This window comes from Podarcis filfolensis, assembly GCF_964270895.1.
Source record: "Podarcis filfolensis genome assembly, chromosome: 14".
NCBI lineage: Eukaryota > Metazoa > Chordata > Lepidosauria > Squamata > Lacertidae > Podarcis > Podarcis filfolensis.
The window spans coordinates 41,832,020-41,853,339 of NC_139616.1; the positions used below are offsets into that span (position 1 = coordinate 41,832,020).

The 21,320-nt window shown below is 41.3% G+C and overlaps 1 protein-coding gene across 3 annotated transcripts in view; it reads left to right on the forward strand.

The window, feature by feature from the left end:
* Nucleotides 1–1,191: 1,191 nt before the first annotated feature.
* Nucleotides 1,192–21,320, forward strand: part of BAIAP2L1 (BAR/IMD domain containing adaptor protein 2 like 1) — a 59,547-nt gene continuing 39,418 nt past the window's right edge. For 2 of the 3 annotated variants that reach the window (XR_014541412.1, XM_083585258.1), the window contains exons 1-2: nucleotides 1,192–1,932; nucleotides 19,250–19,325. Coding sequence is in view for 1 of the 3 variants with exons in the window: in XM_083585258.1 (XP_083441384.1) it covers nucleotides 1,882–1,932; nucleotides 19,250–19,325 (127 nt within the window). In the remaining 2 variants the exon portion in view is untranslated. The remainder of the gene's footprint in view (nucleotides 1,933–19,249; nucleotides 19,326–21,320) is intronic. The other variant, XM_083585259.1, reaches the window with a different exon arrangement.

The following is a 21,320-nucleotide window of genomic DNA, read 5'->3' on the forward strand; positions in this document are numbered from 1 at the left end:
GAATCTGTAAACATTTGAGCTTTGTATAGAAATGTCATGATGTCTTTTGCACCATGATCGACCATGCTATAAATTAAGTGCTAATAGTACTTTATGTACCTGCATAACTGAGCTCTAACCGATGAAAGCACATGCCAAAATAAATCTGTTACAGCTAATCTGATGCTTGTTGACTCACCCATCATGCATTTAAAGAACTCTAACAGTTGTGGCTCCTCCCACCCCAAGAATCCTGGAAACTGTAGTTTGTTAAGGGTGCACAAAAGCTACAATTCCTGACACACTTAGCAAACGACACTTCCCAGGTTTGCATGTGACCGTTAAGGTGGCATAAGAGTGCTTTAAATGCATCTTGTGTATACTGCAGCCTTACAGAGGAAGCCATACGTGTTTACTCAGAAGTCCTACTGAGTTCAATAGGACTTACTCCCAGGTAAGTGTACACAGGATTGCAGAATGCAGATGGCAAACAGGGCAGGGGGAGGAAAAGGCTGGCTAATCGTGAATCATGCAGTCTGTATCTGGTTCATCTTCAGCCAACTTATTCCCTCCCTCCCCTTTCCCACCCAACTTGATAAAGAGTTCAGCAAAAACCAGTCAACTGTTTTGCGACATTTTTGTTTGGTCTAATAAAGGTATTGTAGGAGATTTCGGATGTATTTGTTTTCACAGGCCAACACCTTTATTTTCCTGCACCTTGGGTAATAAGTTGCCATGCCACCTTTACGTTTTAAAAGCAAAAGTTGTACAAACTGATTAGTTGTACAAAGTGATTTATATTTGGAGGGGGGGTGGAGAGTAGAGTAGGATTTCAACCAAATCATAACATAATGAAATCCAAACAATTACACATATACCCATCCCCAATAAAAAGTGTCATTAGACAAGAAAAATATTAAAAGGGGAGGGGAGCAAGAAAAAGTGGTGGTGGGGAGACTGGAGAAGAAAACAATAAACAAACCAACAAGTTTGCAATCCTATATCATCAGTGGTAAAAAATAAATAAATCCACAAAGCACCACTTTTTTTTCTGCAGCAGACTAACAGAATCGCGCTGTAGGGGCTGCTACTACAACTCCGTCAGGGACTTTTACCTGAGAGTAAGCGCAACGGAACGCAATGGGGTTTAATTCTAAGTAGACCTTACTAAGCCCTCCTTTCTCTCTCTTCTTTCTTTCTCTTCTCTTTTCTTTTGGCGGTGCGCGTGTTGCGGCATAATAAAACGGCCGCCCTTCTCCCTCTTCACCTCAAAACTTTCTCTCTTTCTTAATATTGATAATAACGAAGATTTTCTCGGTGAGGGGCAGGAGGCGGAGGCGGCCTGAAGCAGCTTACAGGCCTCCTGCTCCTCCCGCAGCTCAGGTAAGGAGGCGGCGGAGCTAGAGGCGGCCGGGCAACCTCGGCGACCTTCCTCCGCCTCGCTGCTCGGCCGGGCCCGCCTTGCGGCTGCCGCGTCAGGCCCAGAGGGCCCCACCTCGCCCGACTCCGCCCTGCCGCCGCCGCCGCCGCCGCCGGGGCCGCCTCCCGAAAGGGCTGAGCCGCTGAGCTGGCCGGTTCCACGAGTTTGACAGTTTGAGGAGGAGGAGGAGGAGGACGAGGGCGCCACGGCAGCCAGCGCCGCCGTCCCCGCCGGTTCACCTCAGCTGCGTGGAAGGGGAAGGCGGCTCCGAGGGGAGTTTTGTTTCTCTCTTTCTATCTCTGAGGGAGTTCTTGTCTCTTCCCGGCTGGAAAAAAAGGCGCCTCAGGGGAAGGGAAAAAGCGCGCCGGTCGCCGTCGTCGTCCTGAGGGAAAGTTGTCTCCGCCGCCTCAGCCGCAGTTGCGCCTTCTTGCCTCTCCTCCCTTCCCGTTCCAAGCAGCAGCAGCAGCACCTCCACCACCACCATGTCTCGGGACCCAGAAGAGGTGAATAAGTTGACGGAAAGCACCTATAAAGTAAGTTGAGGCGAGGGAAAGTCGAGCAGCGGCTTCTTTCCCCGCGCTGGGAGAGGGAGGGCGGCAGACCCAGACACATGGGAAGAAGAGGGGGGAGAGAAATACTCATTATCACGAAGGGAAATAAATACTCGTGATCGTGAATCGAACTTCTTCGTCGTATTTACTTATGGCATGTTTCTGTCCCATCCAAGGAGCTCAAGGTGGGGCGCAATGGTTCCCCTCCTCCCCGTGTTATCCCCACAACAACCCTGCGAGGTAGGTAAGGCTGACAGGCTGTGACTGCCACCCTCCCCCAGGACGCCCCTGTGAGCTGAGGGGATTTGAACCCAGGTCTCCCAGGTCTTGGTCTGGCACCCTTAACCACGAATGCCACACTGTCTCTTCTTGAATTATTATTTCCTTCGGTGTTCAGGGCCGTTCCTCCTCACAAGAACCCTGCGAAGTAGACCAAGCCTGACAACGAGTGTGTGTGTGTGTGTGTGTGTAACTGGCCCAGGGTTACTCAGGTAGCTTTCGCAGTGGGAATTTGGAGACAGATTTGGTCCCGTGCAAACTTAACCAGGGAGTAAAGCCCAGCGAACACGGTCTGAGTGTCATTGCACAGCTATGCGCTGTTGTAATGGGGCGGCTGTGCGGGGGGTTGATGTTTTAGGGTGGGAGCGGATGTGAGGTTTGCCTTGGCTGCTACGCAGGTGAGGAGTTAAGGTTTGCCTTGGCAGCTACGCAGGTGAGGTTCGCCACTCCTTTATGAGTGTGCCACACCTGCCCTATTGCCTATAAACACACAAGAGAGCACACAGAGCCTTTCATGGTGCCTTTCTGGTTCTCCAAGGTCAGGTACATACTCCTGAGTGCTTAATAGAGGGAGGGGGTGCGCCCTAGCAACACCCTTGAAGGCCTAGAATACATGTAATTTCCATACCCATCTGAGTTTTTCCATGTGTGCAAATGCAGGTACAAAGTGGACGTTTGGTGTCTTATTCTGACTGGCAGCAGCTCTTCCAGGGTTTCAGTCAGGCATCTCCCCATCCTTTCTGGGAGATGCCAGGGACTGAACCAGGAGCAAAGCAGATGCAATGTCACTGAGCTAAGGCCCTCCTTCCCCATGCTTTTTCCTAAGACCTATCAGATTCATTTAAATGGAGATTCCACTGATAGGACCCTGGAACATTCCCTTGCAAAACACTACAACCTGAAAAAAGAGACAAGGCGTGTGCTTTTGTAAACCAATAAAATCTTTAATAAAGAATAATAATAATAGCAATATAAACACTACAGTTCCACTCCCAAAGGCATTGCCCTTCTTTTTCCATGATAGCAGCTTGCTTGAGAATTGAAACCACTCATTCAGAGTGAAGAGCAAGCCTTATATGAACTATTCCTTTCTGTCTAGTCTGACTGACCTTGGCTGTCTGAGGTCTCAGACAGTGACTCTAGCCCTAGGATCTTTTCAGGTAGTTACACCAAGGATTGAACTTCAGCCCCTCCTGTGCTATGCAAGTTGATTCCTTTCAAATACATTGCTTAACATGTTTTCATGTAGAAAGGGCTGGCAATGGATGGCAGGTGTGCTTATATGTAACAGGGCTTGTGTGGGCTGTGGAAGTGCTTTCCCTGTGGCTACTGAAGCAGATGTCTGTTATGATCTTGAAACCCTGTAACAAGCTTGTAAAAAGGTGGACTTGATGTATGTTTGTAGATAGGGGTGGGGTTAATCCATGGTAGTGATTATATGTAGACCTTAGTGAGTGGAAATTATTGCCGATTCAGGCTGAGTAGAAAGGCATATACTCAAGATCACATAATGTAAGTTAAGTACTCATTAATGTAATCCAGGAGTAGCCCAGTGGCCCCTAGATATTGTTGGACAGCACAGCAGCTCCCATCAACCCTAGCTAGTAGCATAGCCATTTGTTACTGATGATAATAGTTGTAGTCCAACAACATCTGGCACCATGTTGGCTAGCCCTTGTGTATAGTAAGGATTAAATGCTTGGTGTTAATGCTGCCTTTGGGGTGAAGGTGGCATCCAATCCATTTTTTGATTGCTGGATGCCCAATAAGGTTTGGCAGTTTTACTGGATTGTTTAAAGAAGGATACAAAGAATTTCCCTTGTGGGTTTCAAAGCATCCATATTCCAAATCTGTTCAGAATAGGAAACAAAGTTGAGGTACTTTCTGGAGTAATGTATTTGAGAGGGCAAAGATATTGAGGCTAATGTGTCCTCACTGACAAGTTCACCTCAATATAGCAGAGGTAAAGGGGGGAATTCCCACAGATGTTCCTGTTAGATGTATGAGTATGGGCCTGCAGCTCTTAGAATGTGGTTGACCATATGTAGGTAACTTTCCACATTAGAGTACCTTCCAATAAAATGGGTGCTATTCTGTCAGGTACCTGTTTGGTGTAAGGCATTGCGGGTGCTTACAATTCAAGGCCCAGTGAGAGTATTGCCCAAAAAAGAAGCTGGGCTTTTTGTTTTTTTTCAGAGAGGATTCCTCGGGTATATTTGTTTGGGAATCCAAGCTGTCCAGCAGACTGAATAACCCGTAAATGAGGAAAATATGAATGCAGGTACAGTGGTATCAGTTTAAGAACAATTTGGTTTACAAACTTCGCAAAACCGGAAATAGTGTCTTGGTTTGAGAACTTTACCTTGGTCTAAGAATGGAATCCGAATGGTGGAAGGGCACCGGCGGTGGGAGGCCTCATTAGGGAAAGTGCGCCTTGGTTTAGGTTTAAGAATGGACTTCTGGAACGGATTAAGTTTGTAAACTGAGGTACCACTGTATATTAGAGTGATAACCCTGCCATTTAGTATGGACCCCTTTGTGGACTTGGAAGGTTAATCCAGTTTTTAAATGAAAGGTGCTGAGGCTTCACAAGCAGAACTGCCTCTTGAATTAATAATAATAATAATAATAATAATAATAATAATAATAAAATAATTCCAATATTGTGTGAAACAGACATCCTGATTGGATAGTATATGCAGGATAATAAATACAGCCTTTTCTATTGATGTTGTATCCAACTTTTCAGAACATTTCTTTTCTTTTCTCAGAAATACATTAGGTAGGGATCACCCACCTTTGCATTCCCTCAATATAAAGAACATTGAAATAGCCCTGAAAAATGCTGTTTGAAAGCTCTTGAAATGATGCATAGCATGAGTAATCTATTTATTATACAAATTTTCTGTGTGATTTTAAAGTGTCTGATCAATTTGGAAAGTTAGTTGCATGCATTAGTTGTATACCTCATACGTTTGTAAAATACTTTAACCACCCAATGATTTCTAATTCTGTCTTGGTTTAGAAAAAATCCAAAATATTTTGGTATGTGCTATTTTAAACCTATAGTTGGGGTTTTTGCATATCTGCCATTGTAAAGTCATTTCTTTTTCCATGATAAAAGCTTTTAATAATGCTGAGGTATGTCTGAATTGTTAACCTACTATGGAATGCATGCTTATGTGAGCATATGGCCACATCAAAAAATTGTAGGGTAATCCACAAGTAGGTAATGTTGACTTACTAAAAAGAAATCTTTTAATTTTATTTCAGCAGATGCAATTGTTTTATATAACCAGATTTCATGCACCTTGTTCCAACACTGGATTATTTCATCACTGGTTTTAATAAACTTCAGCATTCTTTTAAAGTCTATGCTGCACCTTCTAGCTTGTTCCCAAAATAAACTTGAATGACTGATTCTGCTAAATATTATTTTTAAGGTTTTGAGTTATAGCATACATTTCAGTGGGAATCTTGTGGCTACTCTAGTCCCAGCATCTTCCTCTCCTTGTGTCTTGTGCACTCCAGTTATTCCTTCTTACTGTTCTAATTAAAACCTTATCACCTCCCAACTCATAGTCAGAAACCTCCTGACTCCTCCATCCATCCATCCTGCCTGTGTCACCTCACTGAGTGGATGGGCTGGCTCTGTATATAAGAATTTTTTAATACGTGCCTAAACATCAGCTACCATACCTACCGGTAATCCTTTTTGCAAAGTTTTCATATCTTGCATCTGCCATTTGAGAAGAAGATTCTTTAATATCCACCCACACTTAATGTACAGTAGTATTTGCAGAAAATAACTTCTAGGAAGGATATAATCTCAGACTAACCAACCACAGGAAAGATGTGTCCTGGTTGCTAGGGGAAAGTGAAAAGAAAACCATAGAGATTCCAGTGACTACTGGAAAATAAGACAGAAGCAAGAAAAGTACACTTTCCAGGGATTTCTTTTGCCCGGTGTCCAAACAACTCACTTTATCAAGCACAGCTCTGATTTCATTCATTGAATAAAACACTGATAGGTAGGAGCAGCTAGACCTATTCATTTAACAGAATTGCTTAGGAGGGGACCCACACATTTTGCTTCATACATTTCTTTCTAGGAGGGCCTTCCATGGTTCCTACAGGCATCAGACTGGCAACCCCCATTTGGGCTGTCTCTTAGTGTAGATCCAGGTTAACAAGCCTGACCATGAGCTAGAGAATGCTGTTGCAAGACTTCACTTGTGCATTTGGTTATCCACTGTCAGGCTATATGCTGGACTAAATAAGCCATTCGTCTGATCCAGCAAATGGTCCTTATGTAAATTTAGCCTAAGCTATTAAGCAACCCCCAAGTTGTTTAATAAGACTCACATTTCTTGAGTACACATAAGAATCCTAGATATTGCAGTAGTCAGAAATTGTGTTGTTTCTGAGGCAAGCACATCTTGGACTATGCATTTTACTTAACTAATCCAGGCTTCAGACCTCCTGTGATATATTTACATAAGATTACAACTTGCCTTGGACAATATGCTAAAATTCTGAGAAGATAAATAGCTTGAGATGGATTTTGAGGCTCATGGAACACCACAAATATCTGACACAGACTGTATTTTGCCCAAAATATCTGAGAGGCAATATATCCAATGTATTAAGCCCTTTGCAAATGTGCAGAGAAGTAAAACTTATCATCAAGGCCATCTATTTGTGCTGAAGTCAAAATTCCACACCCAGACCACCCCCCTCCCCAATATCTTCCACTATAGGTTATGCAAATTCCAGTTTTTCCACAAAGTTAGATCCGAATGCAAATATGAGCTGAGTGGAAAGATGAGATGCAGTAACCCAGGCCTTTCTAGTTGTTATTATAATAGGACTGTATAAATCTAGAAAAGTCAAGTAGCATGAAACTAAAGCTGCCCACTGAAAGAATGGGGAAATTGCTGTAGTTCCAAGTCTATCCACTGAGGAGAATAAGAACAGCGCAACAGCCCACTCTGTACGTTGTATGCATTCATTGGCCACATGTCAGTGAGGTTTTCAAACTGGGATAAAATATCCTTGGATAAAAGAGTGGAATAATAAATGCCTTCTGTAATATTAAATAAAAATGTAGCTTTTCAGTTTCTTTGCACGTAGAGCTTCCCATCATATATCCATGGATCTTTTAGTCTTGTGATGGGGGCAGGGCACCCAAAACTCCTACAGAAAAACTCCTACAGAAAAGAAGTTTTAGAGGACAGAATTATTTGGCACAGTGTTGATTTCATGGCAATAAAGCATGCAAGATGATACCGTCTATTGGACCAACTTCTGTTGATTCAGTGTTTGTTACATTAGCTACTATGCACATCTACTTCTCTAGCATCAGCTTAAAACCAGCTCTCTAAAAACTAAATATAGTGTGGCTAAATGGGAAGGCAAAGAGTTGTAAGGGGCAACTAAGAAGTTAAAGTTAACAGTGGGTTAATAGAGCAATTGATTTGGCAAAAATGTATATGCCATGTGACATGTAAAGTAAATTATGTATCTCAAATACATATACATGTAGTCTACCTACTGTGTATGCTATTATCAAGCATTTGAAGCACTTTTCCAAGGAGGAAATGTTCTTTTTCAAAAAAAAAAGGTTCATAAGGGAGGACATGACAGAACATTATAACATAGGTTTCCCCCCTCAAATTACTATTACCCAACTATTTCTTGAAATGCCTGTTTTGGTATCGTCATACCAAGAGGCCATTTTGGTATTGACATTTCCAGTGGAATTGGCATTTAATATTCTCATTACTAGAAAGACATAGCCCTTGTCTCCACTTTAGCTCCCAGGTTGTATAAGGAAATTAGCATACTGGTGAAACTTGCCAAGGTTCATGAGCTTTGTCAACAGCACCTGCTAGAACTGATGCCTTTCCTGTGCCCGCAGTGCCAGCCTTACACTTGCAGGCAGGCATCCCTAGAGACTGTGCTGTAATGGGCACTGTGTTTCTGGTGCTGTGTATGCTGGCAGTGCTGCCAGTGGGGTGATGGCAGTGTGCACTGAGGGGCAGTTGGGGTTAAGAGGGGCCCACTAAGGGCAATCTGCGCTCCAGTCCTGGAGCAGGACCTGATAATAAGTAATGGACAAACAGCATTGAATGATTTTCTGCAGAAGACTTACTATCTTACCTTGGACAAGTTATTTTCCATTAGCATGGGGGGGTGCCGGATGGAAACAGCTGTTGTGGGTGAGGCATAGGTCAGAGCAAAGATGGAGCTATACACTCTTGCATTTGTTCGGGGCGCTAATCATGTGGCTTGCAAAATCAATAAATAAGCCCCTTAAATCCCAGGTATAAAATGGATTTGGAATAACTCTAAAAGAAAATAAGCTATGTTTGTTCTAGACCTCATGATTCCTTTTTCACATACAGCACACGGCCTGTTTGGCTAACATGGTATCCATTTATTGGATTCCCATCAAAACATATTTATACAAATTGCATAACATCCTTAAATATACTTTACACAAAGCTCAGAACACCCGATGGAAGAGTTTAAATCCTACCAGCAGAGTTTCTTGAGGTGTCATGGGCACGTTTTAAAAATATTATGAAATGAACACCCCAGGTATTTTCAAGTGATTCCATTATTATAAGAATAAGGCACAAATTTATGTAGGAAAGAAAACAACTTGAAAATGATATTTAAAGCTAGTTTTCAAAGCTAGCTTTATAAGTTAGTTATTAACATAATTTTGTACATGGGCTTATATTAATGTACCAGGTAAACCACATACAGTACAGTTAACATACATGGTATTACAGCTTGCATGTGTTGTAGAATGTATATTTTTTCCCATGGATGATGTACCACATACAACTAGTTTCTCTTCTGGAACAGTTATGGGCCATTGTCATTCCACACCCCCATTTAGGGCTATAGTAATTCAAGTGATCCATGAATGCTTCTTTCTGGTAATCATATGGTTAGCCATGTCAGCAAATAAGTGTTTCAATGGTGTACATTGAAGTACATCAGCATAAAGGAATGATAAAACATAATTGTATGCAGCTTCTTCAGGCAGATACTCCACCACATATGTTTATGGTTTGACTGCTAGTTGAATATTACAATATTTAATGATATTACCAAGATGGAGATTTCATATGATTAAATACCTTTTATATAAAAAAATACCTAATGTCATTGCTGTGAATTTCTTTGCAAACCAATGATTGGCAAGTTTGTTTAAGGTGTCATTGTTAGCTTGAGGATCTGACTATATCGGCAGGATATAAGCCCCAACTTTGTAAACTGCTGGGTCTTTATGCATTGTTGATCTGTGTCAATACATGCTGAGCTATTGTGTTCTTGGAAGGTGTGTCCTGCATAAGAGCAAAGCTGAACATGTATAGGAAATTACAAAAGCTTTCATTTGATTGGAAAGTGAAAATGTTTTTGTAGTACTTATAGAGGACAGTGTATCTAGCATATAACTACACTTTGACATTCTTTTCACATGTGTGTATATAAAATCCACAGCAGGAGTGAAAGCACAAGGTCGGTTTCTATCAGCCTGGTTTTTGCACAGTACTTGCTACTTGTGCTTCTGATTAGGAGTACAAGGTGCTTGATAAGATAAATCTTTTAAAGTGGTTCTCTTGTGTCTGCCATGAGTCTTACTCTTAGTCTTAAAAAGACCAGTGGAGAATGTCCAGTGCTGCCCAGGAATTTTTAGAAACTAAAAAATACTGTGATTTTTAAAATGCATAATGTAATTTATGAGTTTGGACCCATCACTCCCAAAATCAGGTGAAGTCACACCAAAGTTTCATTTTGGTCTGCCATCAAAATGGCACCCAGCAACCAAACAATGACCAAGTCTGCCATCCCCACCTCGAGAAGCCTCATGCTGAGTTTTGAGGCAATATCTTTAGAGGTGGCCAAACCTATGCCAAAAAAGAGTGAAGTCATGCTAGCTTCACATTTCCAAATGTCAACCAAGACTGCCAGTCACACTTCAGGAAGTCTCCTACCAAGGTTGGTGAACATATCTCAAGCGGTGGCCAAACCTATGCCAAATAATAGGTGCAGTCATTTCAAAGTCATGTTTTGGTCTGTCTTCTTGGTTCAAAGTGGCAGCTGACACCCAAATATTAAGCTCTTCACTTCAGGAAACCTTGTACCAAGTTTGACTCTGTTGCTTTGCGCAGTGCAGGGGGTTGGACTAGATGACCCTCGTGCTTCCTTTCAACGCCACAATTCTATGATCTCAAGAGGCAGCCAAACCTATAGAGAACAGACTGACAGACAGGCAAAGCACTTTCCAAAATATATAGTAGATGAGTGTCTATTTATTACATTTTTATTTCACTCTTCTAAAGAATGCAGCATCCATTGTCATTTCTTCACCCCAGTGTACCCTGACAACAGCCCTGTGAAATATATTTGGCTGAGAGGGGATAACTATCCCAAGCACCATTTAAGCACTATGCTTAAGTGGGGATTTGAATCTACATCTTCCCATAGCCCAACATTCTAATACTGCAATTACACCGCATCAAACTCCAGCTTTCAATCGTTGCTTGTAAGGCAAGCAAAAACTGTAGTTTGCTTGTTTGAGTCAAACAGTGCTGTGGTTTGCTACAAATTAGGGAGAGAGGCGCTCATGGTGCATGAGGGGGGGACATAGGTGGAGCAGAATGCGCACAACCCCAGGACTATTCTCACAATGTCAAAAACCATGGCTTGGCCCAACATACAGTATGGCTTGAGCCATTAAATCTATATGACCAGGTCTCTACTTATTTATGTCTCTAGTTTCTTAAAAACATCTACTGTATTTAGCTTCCTTATTGATTGTGTTGCTATTGTGTAAGATATCAGTTACCTTTTTAAACAGATCAGTGAGCGATCACAAATGTTTGTTTGCTGTTGTTTCAGTTCTTTCAATTTAAGGAAGGAAATCTGAAATGATGTGATTGTTTTAAAAAGGAATGCACTGAGTGTTTTTCTTTTGGTGCTGTCTGGGAGTATTCTGCAGAAGGCTATAAAAAGCAGTTATTAATCTGAAATCTTGGCAATGCAACTTCCAACTGATGGAAAATATTCTAATAATATTCGTATTGGGCTGGTGCAGGCATAATGTTGACTTCCTGCTAACTGCGGTTAGCAAGTTGGGAGCAAGCCTGGGGAACGCTCGCTCACCAGCTCAATCCTCCCTCCCTCTTTGTGGTCTTTCTTTTGCCTGATGTAAATATTCCCAATTGCTGTTAATCAGTTTGTCAGCACCAGTGTTAACTGTGGTGTACACTTGCTAGGGTAAGCCTCAGCTACAGTTAATACAGACAAATTGCTTAACATGAAATTATATATATGGGTGGGGAATCTGTTTCAGGAAGAAGGGTTGCAGGAAAGCAGCATAATGTTATATAAGATAAATCATTCATTCTTATGATTATTTTGTATTGCTTTATGGTATCTTAAGTTTTACTGTGTTTGGCTATATTGTTGTTAGGGGTGTTAAGGGAGGGGTAGCACTTCTGGTGAGGGACACTTCCTTCTCTTTCCATCCTGCACTCAACTCTCCCCTGTGTCGGCATGTGACAGTGTCCACAGCCCGGGAAGTGGCTTCAACTGGCTGGTTAAACCAGGTGAGGTGTAGCCGATGGGTCTCAAACTCTTGGTGAGTTAGGGACCTCCCCTGCATATGAAGATAAGCTCTGGTGGGTTGAGCAGATGAGACCAATAGTGGGTCTGAAGGTAATGAAGGGGGTTACTACATGTGCTATAGAGGGAAGTGAGGGGTAGATGGGGCTCGTCAACCTGGGAAGGTAGCCCATCTAGGAGAAAGAAAATAATCTTAAACCTCTGCTGCCTTGTGGCTATGCTCATTTGTGAGAAAGGCTTTGGGAGTAAACCCCCGAGGAAAAATCCATATCCACTGCCTTGCAGGACATCTTCAAGAGAAGAAAAGACTAAGTAGTAAGCCATACACAAATCTGGAGTCCCTAATGTGGTTGGATTGTATCTTGTACATCTCCTTCTGGCAATGTCTGCAGCCAATCTGATGCCAAAGGTATTGCTCTGCTTTCCTTTGGACCACATCAGTGAGGCCAAGAGGGGAGTCTTGTCATGTGGGCAGCCCAGGACCTCCATTCACACTGCCCAGGCTTGCACTAGTGAGGCCACTTCGGTGCAGCTAACACAGCAAAAACAGTGCAGGAGGCAGCAGTTACGTGTTACCAGTCTCTGTGCATGCTGTAATTCTCCAGTATTTTGGCTTCGCCCCAGAAGGTGCACTCCATTGTCTTTCGAGACAGACAGATGCCAACAAATAAAAATGTACACCACCTTGATATTTTATATGAGTGGGTGCTATATAAATAAATGGTGGTAAATATCTGCATTGGATTGTTGTTCAAACTTCATGGTGTGAGTCACATAAGAATTATTTTTAAAGAAAACAGTCTAAAAATAATATTTCTTACATGCCATGCATTCTAACACTGTAACAAACAGTGGCCTAGTGAGTTCTTAGAACTATCTGGGATGAAGCACTGATCTAGTAATAAAAGAAATTGCACAAAGTGATTTGACACCTTTGATTCACCTTAGTCACAGAGATAAAACTTATATCTAAACATTCCTCCAGAAGAAGAGGATTGGATTATACTTACGTTGCTTTTCAAACTGAGCACCATAGCATTTCGCCATCCTAACTTGTCTGTGCTTGTTATAAATGACTGAGATGCTATTAAAGCACTGTCATCACGGAGAACCAATGCTGGCTAAAGAATCAACATGAAAGGAGGAAGGTCAGAAGTATGTGACCATTCCAAATCACTACATAGCGAAGATAAGTAAATATGGAACATTCTAGAGACAAATATTGTCTCTACTTATTTTGCCTTTCCCCACGGGAAATCTTTAAATAACACAGCAGAACAAATTGCAGCAAATTAGATTAGTTGAAGATTGCCATGGGTGTATATCTGAAAGATGTTTGGGATCTGTTGTTGAAGAAGTAGATTGGGACAAGAAGCTTAGAACCGTAGTTGACAGCAGTATGGTAAATTTATTTAAATTATCAGAAAATCAATTGCTGTAGGTAAGAGTTCAGCATACTGATAATGTATAAAAATAGGTATCAGAAGATATATCCCAGTCAAGGATAATACAACCAGAGTCTTCCAACCACATACATTCTAAAAACCCAGTGAGTCATAAGTGGGATACTCTGTTCTAATGTGAGCTATGATAAACAATCAGTTGCAAAGCATGTGTGATGAGCTTTATGTATTGTATTTCTATAACCTGCACCTTCGAAGCATCTAGCCAACTAAAACAATTTAAAGGAGATGCAGCTCATTTCAATTTATGCAACAATATAACCTAAATTTATAGAAATTGTCCAAGCAAAAGAAAACACAGAATTATTAAAGCAAAAGAAAAGCACATCTTCATAAGTAGAAAGTAGTGTAAAACAATTTCAAGCTATTTTCAATGAAAAAGTTAATTTGTTTTAGGCAGTGTAAGCCTTCCTAGACAGGCACTGAAACCCAACAGGGCAGATCATTCACCACCTAGAACTGCTACTGCTGCCACCACTGCATAGTTACACAGATAAGATCAGTGTCATGATGCATCAGACTTGGCATAAATTGACTGATTATTATTCTGCTGGCTTCAGAACTGGATGCATTCAAAAGTAGGTACCTGCAAAAGATAAAACCTATTGAGGTGGGCAATTTTCACAGCAGCCTATTCATCAGTCCTAGTCTAATGTTGGTCCCAGTCAAATTTAGTCCTCACCATCACATAGTCAGGTCTCCCAGGTACAAATGAGGTTGGCTGTGTTGTATGGAATTAAATTACAGATTTTGGATATTTTAATTAGAAGTTCTACTGCAACATTTAATACATGGAGTCAGCCGAGTTTACTCAGAGTAAGTTAAGTCTATTACCAGGAATTTCAATAGATGTACTCTGAGTAAAACTTAGTAGAATATCACACATGGATTTTAGCATTCAGAGTTCTTGGATGAATTCGTGTGCCATTTGTGTTAGTTGGTCAGTTGATGTTCCAGCCAATCATTTAAGAACATAAGAAGGACCTGCTAGTTCACTCCAAATGCTCATCTAGACAAATAGCCTGTTCTCACAGTGGTCAGCCAGATGCCTGTGGGAAATCTGCCAGCAGGACTCAAGCACAAGAGCTCTCTTCTCCTCCCATGGTTTCCGGCAACTGGTATTCCGAAGTATTAATGCCTACAACCATTGGAAGCTATCCAGGGTTGGTGGTCATCACTGCCTCCTGTGGGAGTGAGATGCATTTGATCTCAGTTCACGTCTGTATAATGATCATTTAAATAGTTATTGCCTTGCTCTTTAGTAAGAAAGAGGCTCCCAGATTACCTTACAAATATAAATAATAACAATATGCTATAACACAAACACTATTCCATCTCGTAGAGTTATGTGGGAGGGACCATAAGAAAAGAATTTTTAAAAAATTATTCCAGTTCAAGTACATATTCATTATTTCCCAAATATTGCTTACCTTACATAAAGATCTGAGCCCATATGACAGTAAATGTGCAGTATGTACTGTACTGGTTCTGAGGTTCTTACTGTATTCTATGGAGAAGGTATGTAGAAGAAAGCAATTTTGAGTCATTTTGTTTTTAATGTGATGATCAAAGTCCTGATTCCTAAAATAATACATCCAAATGTTTGTGTGACCATGAAGAAAAGTTGAAGGGAAAGATCAAGTGCACGGCAAGATAACTGTGAGATACTGGAAAACCTCAGCTGTTCTTTCCCTCCGACAGACTTAAGGCTGTAAACTATTATGTAGTGAGGGAGAGCTATGACAGGGCAAAGGCATTGTCTGGACATTATTATCTTGTATCAACAAGACGTGTGTGGTATGAAGCAGTATTCCTGGAATAGTTAATTATTTCAAATGTAGACAAAAGGTCAGTTTACAAGCTGCACTTACTGTAAATAGTTTTTACCTATTGTGATGTGAACTGCTCAGGTAATCTAACTAAATACATTTATTTTATATCATTCTGTGTTGATTGTTCTTGGGTATTTTTAAACATGCATACATAATTTTATTTGTATGCTGTTTTCCCATCGTTAAAACCATGCTCAAGGCGGCTTACTACAGGAAAAAAATACATAATTATAAACAACAAAAGCAGTCATAAACAATAAATAAAACATCAAATAGTATACAACCAAATTCAAACAATTTCCACATAAATCATAATAAGATCTAAAATAAAGATACAGAAAAATAATATCAATAACAACAACAACTCTGTCCCACCACCCCAAGCAGCGGCGTAGCTAGCCACTCGGGCACCCGGAGTGATCCCCACCCAGGGGGATTTTGTCACCCTCGCAGAGATGACACCCGGGATGGACTGCACCCACCGCCACTCCTTTCTACGCCCCTAATGCCAAGACCCCTAAACAATACCCCCGCTCCAAAGTCTGTTCAGCAGCTTCAGTTGAAGTCGTCAGGGTCCTGTCCTCCCAGGCTAGATGGAAAAGGAGCAGGTCTTCCAGGACTCACAGCCTTGATGGTCTCATTTCTAATGTTTTTATCAATTGTTCAGATAATAGGAACAACCTATAGTATATTGACATTGTTAATGTTTCTCCTGCCTAATTATTTTCACATTTTTGGCCTTTGACATAGGTGAAGAAAAGCTATGTTTAGAACATGAACTTTTAATAACAGCCTTTTCCATAACTTTGGCAAGTTTAATATTTGAATTTAAAAGTTGGGTTCAAGTAAGTTGGGTCCAGTTAATGTTATTAATATTTCATTAGGGCCATAAAATCACACACACACACACACAAAAAATAGTATTTGAAATCTACTGTTGCCTTCATTCATTCTTTCTAAAGTGAGTGCTTTAGACTTTATCCCAGTGTTCCAGTCTGATACAATGGTTAGTTTTTCAGAACACAAATATTTCATATTTTGAAGAAGTGAATTGTTTCGGTCAAAGAGTGAGTAGATAAAAAGAATACTTCAAAATTCTGGTCAGGATCCAAAGAACTATTTCTGTAAGATGTACTTTTCTCAGCAGTCCTGCCCCCATGCTGCCAGGCAAACTGCTTTTCAGTCTGAGGAAAGATACTGCATAGGGAGGTTGGCTGTTAGAGGGGGAAAGCCAAGTTACATTCTACCACTGCATACCCCTTGCATAAGATTGAGCTGGCTTTCAGATGCTGTTTTTAAACCTTATTTTGGTGTTGTTGAGGGTTTCAATTTCTCTGTGTAAGCTTTTGAGTTCAGGAAGAGAAATGTTTTCCGTGCATAGTGTATTAGGAAATTGTATGGTCAAAATAAGATACCGTATTTTTCGCTCGATAACACGCACCTGACCATAACACGCACATCGTTTTTAGAGGAGGAAAACAAGGGAAAAAACATTCTGAATGAAACAGTGGATGTATCATTTTTGTGCTTCATGCTGTGGCCACAGACATGTGATCTGATGGTGAATTTGGGGTGACCCAATGCAAAAATCCTGAGAATCCCTGTGGATCCATGCTTTGTAACCACGTTTTTGCACCATTGCAGCCCCAGGCAACAGTGGGTGTGTGATTTTGGGGGGGGCAGGCTGTAGCCATGGACATGCTATGTGCTCTGATGGTGAATTTGGGGTGACCCAATGCAAAGATCCTGAGGATCCATGTTTTGTAACCACGTTTTTGCACCATTGCAGCCCCAGGCAACAGTGGGTGCGTGATTTGGGGGGGGGGCAGGCTGTAGCCATGGACATGCTATGTGATCTGATGGTGAATTTGGGGTGACCCAATGCAAAGATCCTGAGGATCCATGTGGATCCATGCTTTTTAACCACATTTTTGCACCATTGCAGCCCCAGGCAACAGTGCGTGTGTGATTTTTGGGGGGCAGGCTGTAGCCATGGACATGCTATGTGATCTGATGGTGAATTTGGGGTGACCCAATGCAAAGATCCTGAGGATCCATGTAGATCCATGCTTTTTAACCACATTTTAAGTGGGGAAGGAAGGAAAAATACAGAATGGACAAGGAGCACGAGAGGGGTGTGCAGAGAAGCAGCTGGCTAAGAATGCAGGAGAGGGGTATAACGGGAGGGAGGAAAGGAAGGCAAAAGTTTTCCCTCACCTACCCACCCAAGCCAGCCAGCTAGCTCTCTCTCTCTCTCTCTCTCTCTCTCTCTCTCTCTCTCTCTCTCCCTCCTGCATGTTTTCAGCAGCACCGGAGCACAGAGACGACACTCTGCTTTCCCCTCTGCTTGCCTGGAGGGGAGGGGCTTTCCCTGCTCTTTGTTCCGTTTGAGCAAACACAGCAAGGAAACAGAGGAGGGTGGGCAGTAAGACCCTGAGGCAGAATGCAGGAAAGCAGCCACTTCCTCTTTTCAGGTTTCCCTTCTCCGAGACGCGCAATTTGATTTTTGCCTGATTTTTTTTGCCATTTGGCTCCAGGGACCACACATTCGCTCAATAACACGCACAGACATTTCCCCTTCCTTTTTAGGAGAAAAAATCTGCGTGTTATACAGGGAAAAATACGGTAGATTTTCCTTATTAGGAACAGAATGCTTTTTGCACCAATGAAACATGTACAGTGGTACCTCGGGTTACATAGACTTCAGGTTACATATGCTTCAGGTTACAGGCTCCGCTAACCCAGAAATATTACCTCGGGTTAAGAACTTTGCTTCAGGATGAGAACAGAAATCGTGCAGCAGCGGTGCAGCAGCAGCAGGAGGCCCCATTAGCTAAAGTGGTGCTTCAGGTTAAGAACAGTTTCAGGTTAAGAACAGACCTCCAGAACAAATTAAGTTCTTAAACTTAGGTACCACTGTACTTATATCTTATTAAAATAAAATAAATGACATTGGGTGACACTTAACAGCTGCAGTGTATTTTCACTACATAAGCCAAAACTCAGCACTGGGAATCAGTTTGGCTTTTACTCAGGTGATCAAGGTTAAGGTCAACATCTCAGAGCTCCAGAAAGGGTGGGAAGTATGAAATACCTGGTGTTATATAGTTTTCATGAGAAAATTCATCATTAAGATGATGGTTCTATTGAGTTACAGTACACTGCACAGACCTGGCCAGCATCCCCTTCCCTGGCAGCCCACATCAGTACCTACCTGAGCCACAACACCCTACAACATGCTTGAGACAAGGTCTGTTGTTAGATCTTTGTTTCAGATAAGAAACTGGCTTCCTTTATTTTTCTTTATTTGCTCATTGCAGGTCACTGGTCACTTCTGAAAAGTGTGGTTTGCAGAAACTGGCTTTGGTTTCATTTGCTGTTGCCTGGATGGTGGGATTTTTGTGATCAAACATATCATGGTAGACCACAGTTTAATTCCGTTTGTGATCAGTCCCATTTTCTGTCTTGCAACATTGGTTTCAAAAACCATAAAAACTTGAAATAGGTTTTTACTCTAGGTACTGGCACCAGAGTTCTAGCATCAAAGTTGCAGAGGCCAGAAGAAATGAGGCACAAATATCAACACAAATAATCGGGAATGTGGGTATAAGATATATTTGGTTATGGGTGTTTGTTACTTCTGTCATTGCTTTTCTTGTAAGAAGATATTTGAGGAAATGATGGTTTCATTTTGGCTTATAAATATGTGAAGCCTTACAGAATCAGTGAACATTGCACTGCTCTGATCTTAGGTCAGACCGTCTCTCAGACATACTGAAACACATGTTCAAGGTGTGAAGCATTCCCCCCCCCCCCGAAACTGAAGTCATTATTGTAAATTGCTTAGAAGTTTTATTGTAACCAAGCAGGATATACATTTTGTTAAATAAATAAAAATGTCAGGCCACTTCAAAGGCCTGTAGATGGAAAAGCAGTGTATATTTTAAAATGATTTCCATGCAGTTGAGCTAGAAATGTGACTCAATTTAAGTGACATGCATTGGTAAAAAATGTTCTAGACACTTTAAACTACATTTTTATGCCAGTTTAATGATATCTCTGATTTTGTTGTTTCACCAGAATGTTATGGAACAGTTCAATCCAGGGCTGCGGAATTTAATAAACCTGGGGAAAAACTATGAAAAAGCTGTTAATGGTAAGCCTCCTGACTTTTAAATCAATGCACCAATTTAACATAATATCCGGTGTTTTAATTCTACAGTATTAAAGTCTAATGAATGTCTCGCAACGAAGTCCTCTCCAAAAGTTATTAGCCCTTACACAGATTACTTGCAAGAAAGCAAGATCAAGGCTATAATCCTGTGTAGTCTTAAAAGAGCTCAAACCCATTAATTTCAAAGGGGCTAAGCACACCATTTACTGTTTTCGGGTTGTTGTAAATCAAAACTACCTGCCTAGTTTATCCCAATTATTTAGGTAAGAGAAAAACATTCTGATTTTGTTTTTCACTATCTGTCCTGACCCTTCATCTCATTTCCCTAAGTATCTGTCATGAACCTGGGATTGGAAGCCTGAAGGGGACTTGCACACATGACTCAATCACAAGATGAGCACATGGTGCTAGTGGCCCTTCAGCCTCAGGATGCCATATTGCTATCCTCTGACTCAGAGGACCTTGTCACAGAAGCCTTGATACAATCAGCATTTTCCTCCACTTTGTCAGAGTAGAAGACTTGCTGGAACGGGTTGAGTGAAGGCATCTTTCAGGAAAGGTGGAACTTGCAGTTGGGACAGAATGGTGCTCATATAGGAGGCTCAGTCTAACGCTGACTTTTATGGAAACAACTTCAGAGAACTGTTCCCTTATAGCATTTATTCTGAGCCATCCACAAGGCCTTGCCTCTGCTAAGATCAGCACTTTCATCATAACAGTATCTCAGGTCATAGCTTAAGTTGGAACAGTTCCCTGGCTGGTGAATTTCTAACCCAGGAATTTCTAACCCATGGGCCTGACAGAAAATCAGACTGAAGTGAGCCTTTGGCTGATGGTGACTGGGAATTGACATTATTTCACCCAAGGATTTCTCCTTCCCAGTTTTCCTGCCAAAGGATGTAAAGGTGGTGATAACACATTTAAAGTGAAGGTCAGATTAGGCAAGAACAATCAAAGAAAGAAAGTCTAAATCTTCCACAATTGCCCATTTTGTTTTATTGTATGAAAAATATTATAACATTGATCCTAATAACCTTGCATTCCATAGGAGTTCAGGTCAGAAGGACTTTGTTTCTGTGACTCTTATTTAGAATGGCGATCTTGTACATGTTTTAAAGAGCTCTTAAAGATAATAATCTTCTGAGTACTTTTTGTGACTAAGTATTGCACAATATTTATCTGCATGTGAATTGTTTTTGTTTTAAATTGAGTCCGGTTGAGCTTTGGGGATTAAGCTTTGCAATCCTTGCAGGTACTTCTTCATCTGCACTACCTTTTTTTACCATAACCTTTGCCCTGACATATTAGCCTATAGTGCCACAATAGCATCCTGCCATGCTGATAAACAACTTTAGGATAATAATAATAAATAATATTTTTTTATTTATATCCAGCCCTCCCCAGCCGAAGCCGGGCTCAGGGCGGCTATAGAAGCGAAATCAGGTTTGTAAGTAACCGCTCAATGACTCACCTGTGATAATAACTTTCTCTAGGTGACCAGGCCTGAAAGCTTTGCAAAACCTGGTTTTTTTATTTTAAAGAAATAATATAAGTATGTGCAGGCAGCTACTTAAATACTTGATGGGTTATTAAAGTATGCCCTTATTTACAAGCCTGGATAAACCCATTCTCAAGAGTGGTTTGCTGGTGCAGCAAGTGTTGGGATGTATCAGTGCTGATTTTAGTAAAACTAAATATGAAATATTTTTGGAAGATGAAATCGTGCATTGGAGATTTTATCAGAAGGTCTTACACTCATATCACAACTACCACAAACTTCACTTCAGTAGGACTGGTGCTAGAGTGATAACTTTGATTAAGCCATTCTCTTCCCTTTGACTTGCCTCAAGGGGATGTTCCTCCCTAGAGATGATTTCCTTGTTTGGTGTATCTGTGACTTTGGATCACATTTCTTTTCCCATGGTTACAATCCAGAGTGTTGAGAAGACTTGTCAGAAGTAATACATGTGGCTTTCT